The 13,023-nt window shown below is 38.2% G+C and overlaps 1 protein-coding gene across 6 annotated transcripts in view; it reads right to left on the bottom strand.

The window, feature by feature from the left end:
* Positions 1–2,083: 2,083 nt before the first annotated feature.
* EPS8 (EGFR pathway substrate 8, signaling adaptor) overlaps positions 2,084–13,023 on the bottom strand; it is a 139,168-nt gene continuing 128,228 nt past the window's right edge. For all 6 annotated transcript variants that reach the window (XM_085324170.1, XM_085324176.1, XM_085324172.1 and 3 more), the window contains 3 exons: positions 11,675–11,855; positions 10,924–11,053; positions 2,084–5,711 (listed from right to left, as the gene is read on the bottom strand). In XM_085324170.1, the coding sequence (XP_085180296.1) occupies positions 5,598–5,711; positions 10,924–11,053; positions 11,675–11,855 (425 nt within the window). In that variant the 3' untranslated portion in view covers positions 2,084–5,597. The remainder of the gene's footprint in view (positions 5,712–10,923; positions 11,054–11,674; positions 11,856–13,023) is intronic.

The following is a 13,023-nucleotide window of genomic DNA, read 5'->3' as shown; positions in this document are numbered from 1 at the left end:
AAAAAAATCCTGTTTTCTCATCCACTGCGTTCCCCAACTGCTCTCCATTGTCCATTGATGACATAGAACAGAGTAATCAAGCTACTTGCTAAACATCACAGTGTGAGCTGGCTGTAATAAAGCAGTGCCTGGTCATGACATGTAACTAGATTACTGCTGCAACGATGCTAAATGGTACTGTTGCAAATGATACTGCCTTGATAGTCTGAATATACTAGACAGCTTTTGAATTCAGGACAAAGAATTATTCAACTAGCAGGTTAACAGCAGGATTTTTTTTCCTTTAATAGTTACTTCATCACAAAATTGGTAATAACGAAAAAAAAAAAAACTTCAAAAAGATTCCTTCCCTACCACATACGTGAAACTGCATAACTGTGTGTTGGAGTGGCAAGGGAAAGCTCTCTCAGAGGACGTCAAAGGTGTAGCTAAAGCAATAAAAGATTCTGGGAGACACGGTGATTCAGAAGGATTGTGCAGCCCCTTTTAGCATTAATCAGCATGTCATACCTTCAGGTTTACTTTGTTACATGTACTGAAAGCCAGATCGAAAAAAAAGCCCTTTACTTTGGATTTGTGCTGCATCTTGATGTGCTTTCCAGTATCCATCAAAGCAGACCTCTCAAGTCATCACAGATCTGTAAAGCTGCCTCAGCTTTCAGTTTCTGTRATGAATTGTTTGAAGGATGAGTTTCATTCCTGCAGCTCTGCTGATACCATAGGCGCCCCATACCGATGCRCTGCGCTTATAGCAGCTATAGACCCAGCTGTGGGTAAAAGCAGCTCTGCTCACTGAACGACYACTTTTCTAAACCAGAGGTTTTTCTCATTATTGCCTGATACTGTGTTTTCAGAGGAGGTGCAAACAGGTGGACCTAAGGACACGTCTTACAAAGTTGTCCGAGCTGTATGCCAAAGTGTTGCTTCTTCTAACATGCTCTGCGCAGCGACTCCTGGCATAGCTGGCATTTCAGACCTATTTTATTGCATCCTCCTGCAAGGATTAAGAAGAGTTTGAAAAGAAGTAGTTGCGCTTTATTTCTTTTTTACTGCTTTTTCTGTGCCTAAAGAGGACACAGTCACCTCTTGTCAAATATTCAACGYGCAATCCTGTGCACTAGAATGGCCCTTCCCTCCCCATTAAGTTTGCCAACTGCATACCCACATCACCCCTGTCCAGCTCTAACTTTTTAAAGGGCTTCTATGAAAACACAAGTTTCATACAGCCAGGCAAAGTCTGTTGCTTTTGGCATCTTTTTGTGAGAAGATAACATTGTTAGCGCTGTTGGAACGGATGGGATCAGCAGGTTTTGAGCCTTCACGGTGACAGACGTCAGTGCCAAGTGGGAAGTGTCTAGGAAGTCTCTCTGTTTTCTTTGATCTCCTTCTTTCTTAATCTACAAATGTTATCAAGAAGTAGAAGCACAAACATTAMTATTCCGCTACTAGTTTTGATCTGGACGCTAGTGTAGTAAAAGGCCAAAGTTGCAGCCTTTACCCAAACGTGTCACTACAGAGGAGCTGAAGAAGACTCTGAAGGCCTGCATGAGCTGAAACGTAACACAACAGCACGAACGATTCAACCTGCTTGTGCAGTAACCACGCACACTTTAAGAACTTCCTCACGTATGCATCCCACAGAGGTAACTCCACTGCTTCTACTACTTTGACAGTAGAGTTTGAGTAGAGGCACAGCACACAAATGCACTCTCTCAGATATAYTGTCTTGAGGCTTCAAGCTCAGTCCTCAGACAGGTCTGCTCACATCTTGTTTTTAATACTACATTGACTTCATAGATGAGGAAAATATCCTGGAAAAATGAGGCTGCTATAAAATGGTGACATGGCCAGAAGCGTTTGGCTCTGTTAACAGTCACATTCCCCTTATTCATGAGAAGTAGCCCAGAAAAATTAATGGTGACGCTTGCTTGAGCAAAGGTGTGGGTATAAAGACCGCCTCTTGCTTCTGTACATCCTGGAAACTGCAAAATCAAAATGCCAAAAAAAAAAAAAAAAAAAAAAAAAAAAAAAAAAAAAAAAAAAAAAAAAAAAAAAAAAAAAAAGGGAAAAACAAAATGCTTAATCCAGCTTGTATTAGTATTTATTGGGTTTCTATTTGTTTCCCTAGCTAAATTAGTAAAGTACTAAASTTACTGTCTAACAAAGCACTTCACAACCATCTGATGAATATGCTTAAAGTCACTGGCAGCTCAATACATTTCAGAACATCACATCTCTACAGATGCTTCCAAATCAATCATTGATTTCTGCACACATCAATACTGTGCAATTCTGCATTTATTTTCTGGGCCCAAAGTAACACCTATTGTGTTTTATGTAACACAATAACACAGTAATGATTTTAGAGTAATGAAAATACACTAAAAAAAAAAACTCACCTATAAGCCACAGTTCGTCTGAGCCAAGCACTGTTTAACATTTGACTTGATAGATGGTATCTAACCTTTCCCATGTGTCAGTACCAGAAGTGTAGGTTAGACATGTTTTTTTTCTTTTTATGAACTAAGTGTGAGGTTTCATAGTGGCTTTCTTTCCCCCGACATCCCTAGGAAAGCAGTAGACTAAAGGAGTGGAAAGAAGTGACATGCTAATGTTTAAATACGTATGTTTAGAAAACCTGAAACTGCTGAGTGGACATATGCTGCTAAGACTTGTGCCCACCTCCAGTTAAAAATGTAGACTCAATGACAGCAAAATAGTAAAGGAGTTACGTTATCAAACACCAACTCTTTTCCGACAATTGAAAAGGCACTTTTATTGACATAAAATAATCGTTTTGCTTCTTTTTCAAAGACAGTCCTCATGTACTGCATTTTCCTAAAATATTAGTGTAAAAAAAAAAAAATCCTCTCTGCTCAACTCCTGAAAAAAATATTTTCAAATAAATATTGCATTTGACTATTGTTGTTTTCAACTAAGACACTGAAAAAACATTTTATTTTCACTGTTAACCCAAAATTAAACTTCTTGTAATTGCCAGCAAAGTCAAGTTAGTCAAAGCCAGATAAGTCAAAGATTTTTCAGGTAGACAGAAGCAGCTCTCCAGTGTGCCTTAAATCACTAATGTAATTTTTGCACAAAAGGGAAATCAGTTGCCTTAATGCCACTTAGATTTCACAGACTGTTAAACAGAAATCATGCTGTCTAATTTAGCACTGTTAAAGGCTAAGTGCAACTTCTGGCTGCACTGTATTAATAAGTCATTACTAGTTAATTAAAAAAAAGAACACATGAAAAAACCAACAAGAATAGACAGGTTATTCCGCTTATCATTAAAGTACATGGAAGGGATGGCCTATTTCCCTCCCAAGGATCTCCAAAGATGCATCTAACCATGCTGACCACATTCAAACTTGTCTGGTTCTTCTCACATCAGTTGACAATAATATTGGAGCATGGCTTTAAAATAAGCTGTGAAGCTGCCTCTTCCTTCTCAGAGGTGAGATATGGTGCTTCTGCCAAGAGCAACAAATAGGAGTCTTGGAGCTGATTCCTCCTTTTGGGCAAAATGATAAATGCTAGGATAAGCCTGCTGAGAGTATGAAAATGGGGCTCATATTTTGACCATTATCAAGGGAAYAGACGTACAAGTAACCACTACAGCGCCCTTTCTGGTATCAGACACACTTTCCACATGAAAGGAGAGTGAATAATTTTTAAACATTAGTCTCAAAGACCTCTTAAGAGATTTACTCCTCCTGTATTTACAAGTAAAGTGGCATCCGTGTAGAATTAGCTTCAGATCTTGCTTTATTTTTATTAGTCACTCATGACCCAGCATATGGCACTTCGCTGTACAGCGATCGCTTTTTGGGCTAAGTACAGACACCTATTAAAGTAGATGAGGAAGAGAAAATTTTAAGTTGAATCAGAGAACAGTTCAAATCTTTGGATGACTAGACTTGACCTTTGATGATAGGACGCATGGGGAGACTGACAATTTTCTCCCATAAAGCTACATATATAGGCTGACTAGATGGAGTTATCATAAAGATTCTGTGATTAAAATGTTTCAAATAGGAAGAAGGCAATCAAGAAGAATTGTTTCTCCAGCTGGGTAAGAGAGGAACCCATTTCATGGTCATYGCTATGCTGCTTGCAGACTTCAGTTTGGGGTTCTTCCCTTTCTGATCCAATTCTACATTGAAATGACAGGCGTAGCACCTATGTACTTTTACCATGCATAAAGAATATATATTAAATGTAAAAATATACATATGTTTATATATAGACACATAACCAACACACAGCAGTATTTGTAAGGACATTTACAATGAATGGCACTAAACACCTTTATTAAGATTGGAATTTTTCTTTTATGAAAAAAATGAATACGATTCTTTTTCCTTGTACTCAGAGGAAGAGCAAACTAATGGCAAAAATCAAGAACACTCTCTTATTTCAATACCATCTTTGTAGTCACAAAGATACAACAATTTAACAGACATGAAATACTGTTTATTGCAGACTTTAAGCTGATTCATGTGAAAAAGGCACTATGAAACTTAATCAAACTAGACGATTAATGTCTAAATTAAGTGATATTATATATTATATATAATATATATATTATATATAAAATCACAAGACCACGTGAAACAATAAACATTTTTGTGACAAAAAAAGATCATTGTATCTTCAAAAATAATATCTGCTGGAAGGGATGTTCCTTTTCTCCCTCTTTTGCTTCCAGGAATCCACTTTTTCAAAAGATTAAGTCTATAAAGGAACAATAACAACTTTTTACATACAGAAAAATTGACATAGGGATCAACACAGAAAGAAGTCTAGGTTATACACTGTTCTTTTGACAGGTTAAGTTACAAACAAAAAATGTAAGTCCACTAAAAACCAAGAAGTATTGCAAATTCTTTCATGGTTACCTACAGCAGATCTGATCACCTCTTTCAGCTGACTTGCTTTACTATTTTCTATTTATTCCTTGCTGTGTAATATTATGGTTCATCATGAGTGAAGCATTGATAAAATCAAAGTACAGAGTATTATTTTGTCATAAACAGCATCATTAGTAATAAAACATCTCAAGAGTGGTGCAGGAAAGATTCAGTTTATGCTGGGGCTGCTGTTCATGCCCTAAACCTTTCCTCTTTGACTGCTGGCACCAACAACTTAACTAAACATCCTGCAGATGAAAGCATGATAAGAAAGCCTTAGCCAAAAAGACAGAATTGCAAACTACAGCAGGAGATGGGATTCAAGATCTTATTATTACTGAAGGGTTCAAATACTTTTTATTGCTGGCTCAGTTTCACTAGGATGAATCCAAAACATGTTTCAGTTTGTGTGTCATGGAATGGTTACTTCCATAAAGCCAGGACTTTTCTTTGGGTGTAAGCGATTCAAGTGCCAATATTTTCACTTGTCGGGTACTTCCAACTGCATTTCTCATCTATTCATTTTGAATCAWGAGAAGCCAACAGCAGGTATTTCTGTGAAAACTAACTGTAAATTTTCTTTATGTTTACAAGGTAATAAGACTCCTTCACTGCTTCCTAAAGCAAAGCATGATGCTATAATGTTAGGAACAATGGACTCAAAGAAAAGAGGAAAGACGTTTAGTGGCTGCTTGCTTCATCAAAGGACTCCACTCCTGAATCTGTGGCAGCTGCACTGATTTTTTCTTGTCGTCTTCTCATGATTTCTTGCAGTTCTGAACTACCACTGTTAGCCTATAAATGAATAGAACAGAAGAGGTGTTATTTTGTGGTTGTGACACAGGATGAAGATTCTCTAACAACATTTTATTAAAAGAGATGCTTAAACAAGTTAAATCCACCTCGAGGCACCACATCTGAAAACGCACTAAGAATAACGTTAAATAACATTTGAAATAGGAAAGGTTTACACTATTCTTGACTGTTGACCAGGAAAGAGTCTGCAAACTATTAAAAATGTCATCTTAGCTTTTAAAACTACCAAGGATCTTTACTTCTTGCACAAGTCCCTAGAATGTTGGATTTTTATGGAGTGAAATGTTGCCTCAGTAAATACAGGGTTAAAATCCACCAAGTTTGTTAGCATTCCACCCTTGAATACTTTAAAATCATGGCAACTGTAGTTAGAAGCTGAAGCATGTAAAGCCTTGGTGAAAGAGAAACAAGTTTAATGCATGCTTGACGGTCTGCTGAGCCAAGGCCTAGGTAAGGATTCAGAAACCTAGCCTTGGCATTCTGCATTACAGAAGATGTCATCATGCATTAGCTGCCCAGAGATAGGGATTTCAAACTTAGAACGCAGCAATATGAATTAAATTATATTAGCAGCGGTGTTGCCTGAGAAACAGTATTGCAACAACAAGGTTTTATTTTACATTTTAGGATGAAAAGCTGCAGTAAAGGTCTGCTGAGCTAGCTCCAGAGTGCTCTAACAGCCTAAATGAAGGCCAGGACACATACCCACTGACTAGAGCACAACTTGCCAAACCATGCATGCCTTKGAATAAGATAAGATCTTGGTTTATAATCTTATCTCCACTGTCTTGTTATTTCCAAGCTTCAAAACTATCTACCAAAATATCCTTTGAACGAAGCAGCAGCAACTATTTTTGAAATATGCAAAACAAACTTTAAGTTAGCTATAGAAAGAATGACTCAATTGATTCTTAACTCTTAAAACTTATTATATAAAATTTAATATAGATTTGTCTTATTATACCCATTACAACACATCATGTGATGTCACTAACTGGTGGAAAGGTTGAGGGTTTACAGGGAAAGAAGACAGGATGATTGTCCTAAGTAAATTACTACTGCTCTCCCCCTTCCTCCCAAAGTGGAAAGGCTAAGTGGGGTTGATTATGGGTGTGACACAGCAAGTATGACTCACTGAAGGCAAGACAGCACTTTTACTTGTCTTAGTTCATCTTGTCCTTCCCCATTTGGTTTCAGATGCAGAGCAAGAACAGCAGTCACCCCATGACTGAAGTCAAAYGTAAAGAAACATTACTAGATACCCAACAACTTGCTTTATCAAAGGTCATGTAGAAATACTTTCCTGCAAAAGACTGAGCAGCTGAGGCTGAAACAATTTACCTTCCTGATAACATCAATAACAATATGACTGATGTGCTTGAAGTGCTGCTCAACTAAACCAATTGCAATACMCCATGTGGCACAGCACATCAGATACATCCTACTCAGAGACAGTGCAGGGTAGCCAAGCACCTAGGGCTGTTCTTGGGAATAACATTTCCAGGGAACAGACTGCTAGACCTTGGGCTTATTTATTTACCAAACTTYCTCTCTACTCAGATGAGGAAGCATCAGTATCCCACAGCTGTTGGTGCAGGAGGAAGCCGGARTTTATACCAAGAGTCATACAGGAGCTCTAAAAGAGCCATAGCCCATTATGACTACTTCTGCATCTATGTCCTTACATTTACTTATGTCAAAGAGAATAAACTATTCTTCCACACAAACGGACGTGTATATGAGATAGGAACCATTTTCAGCCTTAGATGGATGTATGCTCATGCTTCTGACTGACAGAACAGGAGGTCTAGAGGAACACAGACCTGAAGTGCTCCAACCTGGAGATAAAGGAGTTATTCAGAATGTGGCACCTCTACACTTGCACCTCTGTAATACTTTCTAACATCAGAACTTGAAACAACCAGTCAAAGTTGAGGACACGTGAACATAAAACTCACAATCATGGAGATTATTAATTTCACTTTACAATGAGAAAATGGATCTATATAGGCACAGCTGCTCTAATGCACTGCACTCAGCATACATGGTGAACGTCAGATCTCTCAGAAAACCTCAGAAAACAGCTTCACTGGGCGGGGGATACTCTGACCAGTACCAAGTATCTGCATCTTGCCTTCTTTTGAGACATGGGTGTGTACCACCGCCATTTCCTCTGACAGAAAAAGCAGTGTTTGGCCCCAGGTATGCCCATCTCTTTTGCCATCTTTGATGCTGTTTTCCTCAGTTATCTTTTTGCTTGACCAGGCCCRGAGAGCTGTAAACCCCAAACACCTTCCCACATTTGCAATGTGTTACTAGGTTGTGTTTATCCAGTAGGCACAAAATTCCACTAGGAGTTTTGCTTCCTCTGATGTTTTATATTCTGGTTTGATTCAAGGTTGAATGGAGTCACCATTAAAATAAAGCAAAACAACTGCAATTATTCTAACACACTCATTTTTTCCTCCAAAAGTAAAATTACTGAATTCCAACTATCTGAGGTAGGGAAAAAAAGAAAAGCAGATGCATAAAAAAAGAGAAGATCTGGTTTGTCAGTATTTGGGAATACAGCCCAAAATTTGAGATAGGTTCATTAACCTGTAAAAGTGAAATGAGTCAAGAAATACTTGTGTAAGATCCTGAGTAGAAATACAGCAAATAAAAAACAGGCAAGGAGTTTTAGATAGCATAAGGGTTTATTCTATCTCTTGACGTTATTGCTATTTGTACTTAATGCCTAAGTCATTTACTGAAATATGACACCACAAGTATTACATAAAGGATGCCAGGACTGCAGAACTTCATGAAACTTTGCCACCTATTAATCATATACAACTCCTRTGTTCAAACCCCAAAACTTTTTATAAAAGCATTCAATTATGTTTGATTGTATAATAGGCCTGACACTGACACRACAAGTATAAATGCATATAAAAGCCTGTGTTACTGGAAAAGTTTCTAGTTTGAGCAATAAAAATGCCTCCTTATTTGGAGCAAGCAAGCTCATGTTTGCTAGGTAACGTGAAGATAAATCACTGTTACCAGTAAACTGTACTTATTCTTCCATATCCTCTTGGGTAAGGACACTCACTCTTAAACCCTGTGACTCSAAATGCTATGTACACAGGAAGGAAAGTGCTTCTTCATGTTTGTAAAAATGCAGTAGATAAGGGCTAATGCAATCAGGAACAGTTTTTACGTTTCAAATTAAAATTTAAATCAGCTATAACTCAGATAATTGAAGCAGGAAAAAATATCTCAGTTACCGCTTCACTAACAAAATGCGATGACCTTGTTGTTAAACTCTCAGTACCTGTTTATTAACACTTGCAGAGTATTTATTAGACAAGTTTTGACTGCACTGTTTCCTGCAGACTGGAGATCTAAATTGAGCCAAGCAGAAAAAGAGCACAGAGGGGAAAAAGCACAGACTTCTACAAATCTGGTACATTTCTGGTTTTCAAATCAATTTGCACCATGAAGATGAAGAGTACTTTCTTAAATATGTAAGCAGGGACACACATACATGCATAGAATAACCATAAAGTTAATGTAACACCCTATGAGACACCTGGTCCTTTGGTAGGACAGAGAACTCTTAAAAGGAAATATTCTTTCTGGCATAATGTTAAAAATTCTCATTTCAGCATCCCAGAGGTATAAAGATCGCACAGTTCTTTTAATCACATCCTGAAACACTTTGGTAAGAAAAAAACATTCTATTTAAGAAAGAGAAAAAAATTAAATACTTTAAAGTTCTAAACCATAGAACACATACTACTTAACACTGATATGGAGGTAAATGTGTGTTTAAGTTACTTTAACATGCTTTTTCTTTTTCACACCTGCATCTCAGTAGGTAGAGGTCTTTTTTAATGGAGCTTAAATRAGAGCATTGACATTTAGAAAATGTGAAGAATTCACATCTATTTTCACTAGAAAATAATGAATTGCATTGGACCATTCTATAATAGCATACTCCTAAGCATAAGAGTGAAACATTTSTCCCCTCCTTTCACAGGAAAATGAGGTTTGAAGAAAGGAATAAAACAAGTTTTAAGTAGGGACAGAAAGAAATGCTCTCTGACCCACACTGATCAATAAACCGTAAAATACATGTCATCCTAAGCTTCTCTTTAAAAATATGCCTTGGAGTAAAAATTCAAAATTATTTAAGCAAGATAGTCCCAGCTTGATGGGGAGAGAGAGACATTTTTATATTTTTTCAAGGTTTTCTTAAACAGGATATGAAGACTATAGCTTCTTGTCTGGGCTAGTCTTACCTGTAGACAATACCTAGGTTCATTTCTGTACTTACTGCAGTTAAGTTTTTTTTTTTTTTTAAAAAAAAAATCAATATAACTGCAATTTTCCTCATTCAAAATTGGTAAACATTTTCCCTTAAATACCTTAAAGACTTGTATACAGAATTGTTTTAAGAACAATAGTATTGTCGTTAAACTGCTTCAGCGCAATAAATATGGGAACACACTACATTTAGCCACTGCTCGCACTGTGTCCAGCATGTTTTTCCTGYACTTGGGAAGCAGAAGCAGCCTCCAGGTATGCTCCAGATCCCACCACGCCATCGTGGCCACAGTGGGAACCATGTCTCCATGCAGGCCAATGAAAGTGCCTCAGCTTTAAACCTAAAACGCTGCAAAATTCAACAGCTCGCTCACTCCATCTTTTTCAGAGGCCTAAAAAATATCTGACCTCCTCTACATAAATAGGGCAAAACTATCGTGGCAGCATTGCTACTGAAAGCACCACGACTACCTCTCATCCAAGCAGCGGGCAGAGCACGGACAAGAGAAAGGGCATTTCACACTCTCCTGCAGTTTTTCCCCAAAGGCATTTTTTGGGCTCATTTGTCTTCTTGTAACCTCAGGAGCCTGATTATGGGACACAACGTTGTAAGCTTGAGTATTTAAGTACTACCAGACACTTTTGCTAAAGCTTTACGGAGCTCCTTTAGAAGCGGGAGCAGGCCACCCCGTGTTTTTAGGGCTGCTGCTCTAATGGCTTGATACCAAACACCGAAGGTACAAACATGATGGGAACTGAGAGAAAAACTGCCCCACAAAAAGGTCTATTTATTTCTACAGGTTCAAAAGCGGCGATTCAAACAAAACTTATTTCACAGCTATCAGCAAGCAGGCATTAAATTATCAAGAAGGGTTATACTTACCTCTAAGGCAGATTTCTGTACCGTAATTTGGCTGTAGACTCGAGACCCTTCYGGGCAGACAGTCCTCAGTTCCTCCTTATTGAGGGAGAAAAGCTGTGCGCCCGTCAGCACGCCGAGGCTGTTAACAGTCCTGGGGAATCAGAACGACAGAACAGACCACGAATAAGCAAAAAATGCACCGGCCAGTGAAAGAAAAATATTTCTATCCCATGTTACTTCAAGGTAGGGCCACTAAATCAAGGCAAAACTTCATGCAACAGGACACTTGAAGGCAATTTAGTGTGTGTAATAACCAGTACCTTTTCATGGAGATTTATATATACACACACATATATATACACACACACACACACACACACACACATACATATGGGTATGCGTGTTTGCATGTGTGCACATGCATGTGTACCACAGAATCACACAATGGTTGAGGTTGGACGGGACCACTGGAGATCATCTAGTCCAACCTCCCTGCTCAAGCAGGGTCACCTAGAGCGTGTGTGACATACATATGTATACACAATCCCCCTACAGATATAGAACATGTGTGTATGTGTGTGTATGTATATACATATCCCCATAGATATATATTCTTTATATATGTAATATATACATATATAGTTTAATACTGTGGCTTACTTGACACACCTTGATTTTCAGAGGACTGCTCTATTTCCAAAAGCAGACAGACAGCATCTGAATACAGGAGATCCATTTYAGTAAATTTTCTTACATCTGCCCTCCAACTTACACAGGGTTGAATCCTTTGGACTGCAACCACGCTTTGACGTCCTCAGGCGACGAGTCGTAAGTGATATTAACTACGGGGATGTTTGGTCGCGGCACGTGGAACTTCCTCTGGGCAGCGCTCCGGCCGATGGTGAGCCGGTGAATGAGTTCRTCCTGCACCTCCTCCATCTGGGATTTCCTGCCTGCGGAAAGAGGGGGGACGTGCACCACAGCAGTTACTCTCAAGGGGGCTTCAAAATAAAGAAAAGTCAGGTTGTTTCTTTCACCCTGCTCTAAATCTTAATCTATGTTTTCTTGCTTGCTTTTTCATTTTTTTCAGACACATTCACTAAATAGGCAGAACCCCAAAAAGGTTAAGAAAAGAGATTAACTTAGCACAGTTAAACTCTGCCCGCAGTAACTTTGGTATTAATATAGAAATACTTTGACACAGAWCTGTAAGCGACCTCAGAAAGTCTCAGGATTTCCTTAGGATGGTATTTTTAGTCAGCTTTATTTAATATTCTCACTTTGATGCACAAGCAGTAACTACAYCAATTTCTCTGACGGACTCTGATGTCAAAAGTCATTCCTTCTCTCTAGTTACACTGACAGCAACAAAGTAAAATGACAATCTCACAAGGAAAAACATAAGATGGCAAAAATGTTCCATTCTCTGATTTCTTTTTATATTCTCCCCAAATCTCTCCAAAGACCTACATCTATAGCCACTAAGACCAATAAACAAATAAATAAGACAAGCTTTGCATAGGCTTTTTTTTTTTTTTTTTTTTTTTTTTTTTTTTTTTTTTTTTTTTTTTTTTTTGCCCCCCCCCCCCAGAAAAAAAGAAAAAAAATAGTTGTTTTAGCTATTTTCTCTTTTACAAAATAGCCCCAGGTTGAAAGGGAACAAAGAACCTCTAATAAAATGTTTTTTTTTTTTTGAGGCATTCAGACTATCGGCGTTTTTCTCCTCAGAGTTTGAAACAGATGCCAAAATGACATGTGCTCAGTGATATGTGAAGGTCTGAGGATGGGATATACAAGTAAAGCCTTTAGGCAATGTTACCGAAGCATGAACCAGTTATTTTCCCAAACAGGAAGGGAGCAAGAAAATTGCTATCTCCCTTGTATTTACACAGATTCTAAAGGACTTACGCTTCAGCTAGACCATGACTATATCAGAAGATAAATATTTAGCCACTAGATAAGAGATTATTACTCTTTCTAGATAYGCTATCATAAATATGTAAAATGCAAGCTCAGCTTGAAGTAGTTTCTCTACTTCATACTCTTGGCATGGTTCAGGTGGGTCCTTGGCCAGAAGCCCCCCAGAAACGGTCACCCCTGCCTTTGAAGAGGCAGCTATTT

The sequence above is a fragment of the Rhea americana genome, unplaced genomic scaffold (genome assembly GCF_003343005.1).
Source record: "Rhea americana isolate MKP2758 unplaced genomic scaffold, rheAme1 scaffold_9, whole genome shotgun sequence".
In the NCBI taxonomy this organism is placed as follows: Eukaryota; Metazoa; Chordata; class Aves; order Rheiformes; family Rheidae; genus Rhea; species Rhea americana.
Note: the sequence above shows the minus strand (reverse complement) of the source record. Positions and strands in the feature narration are given on the sequence as shown.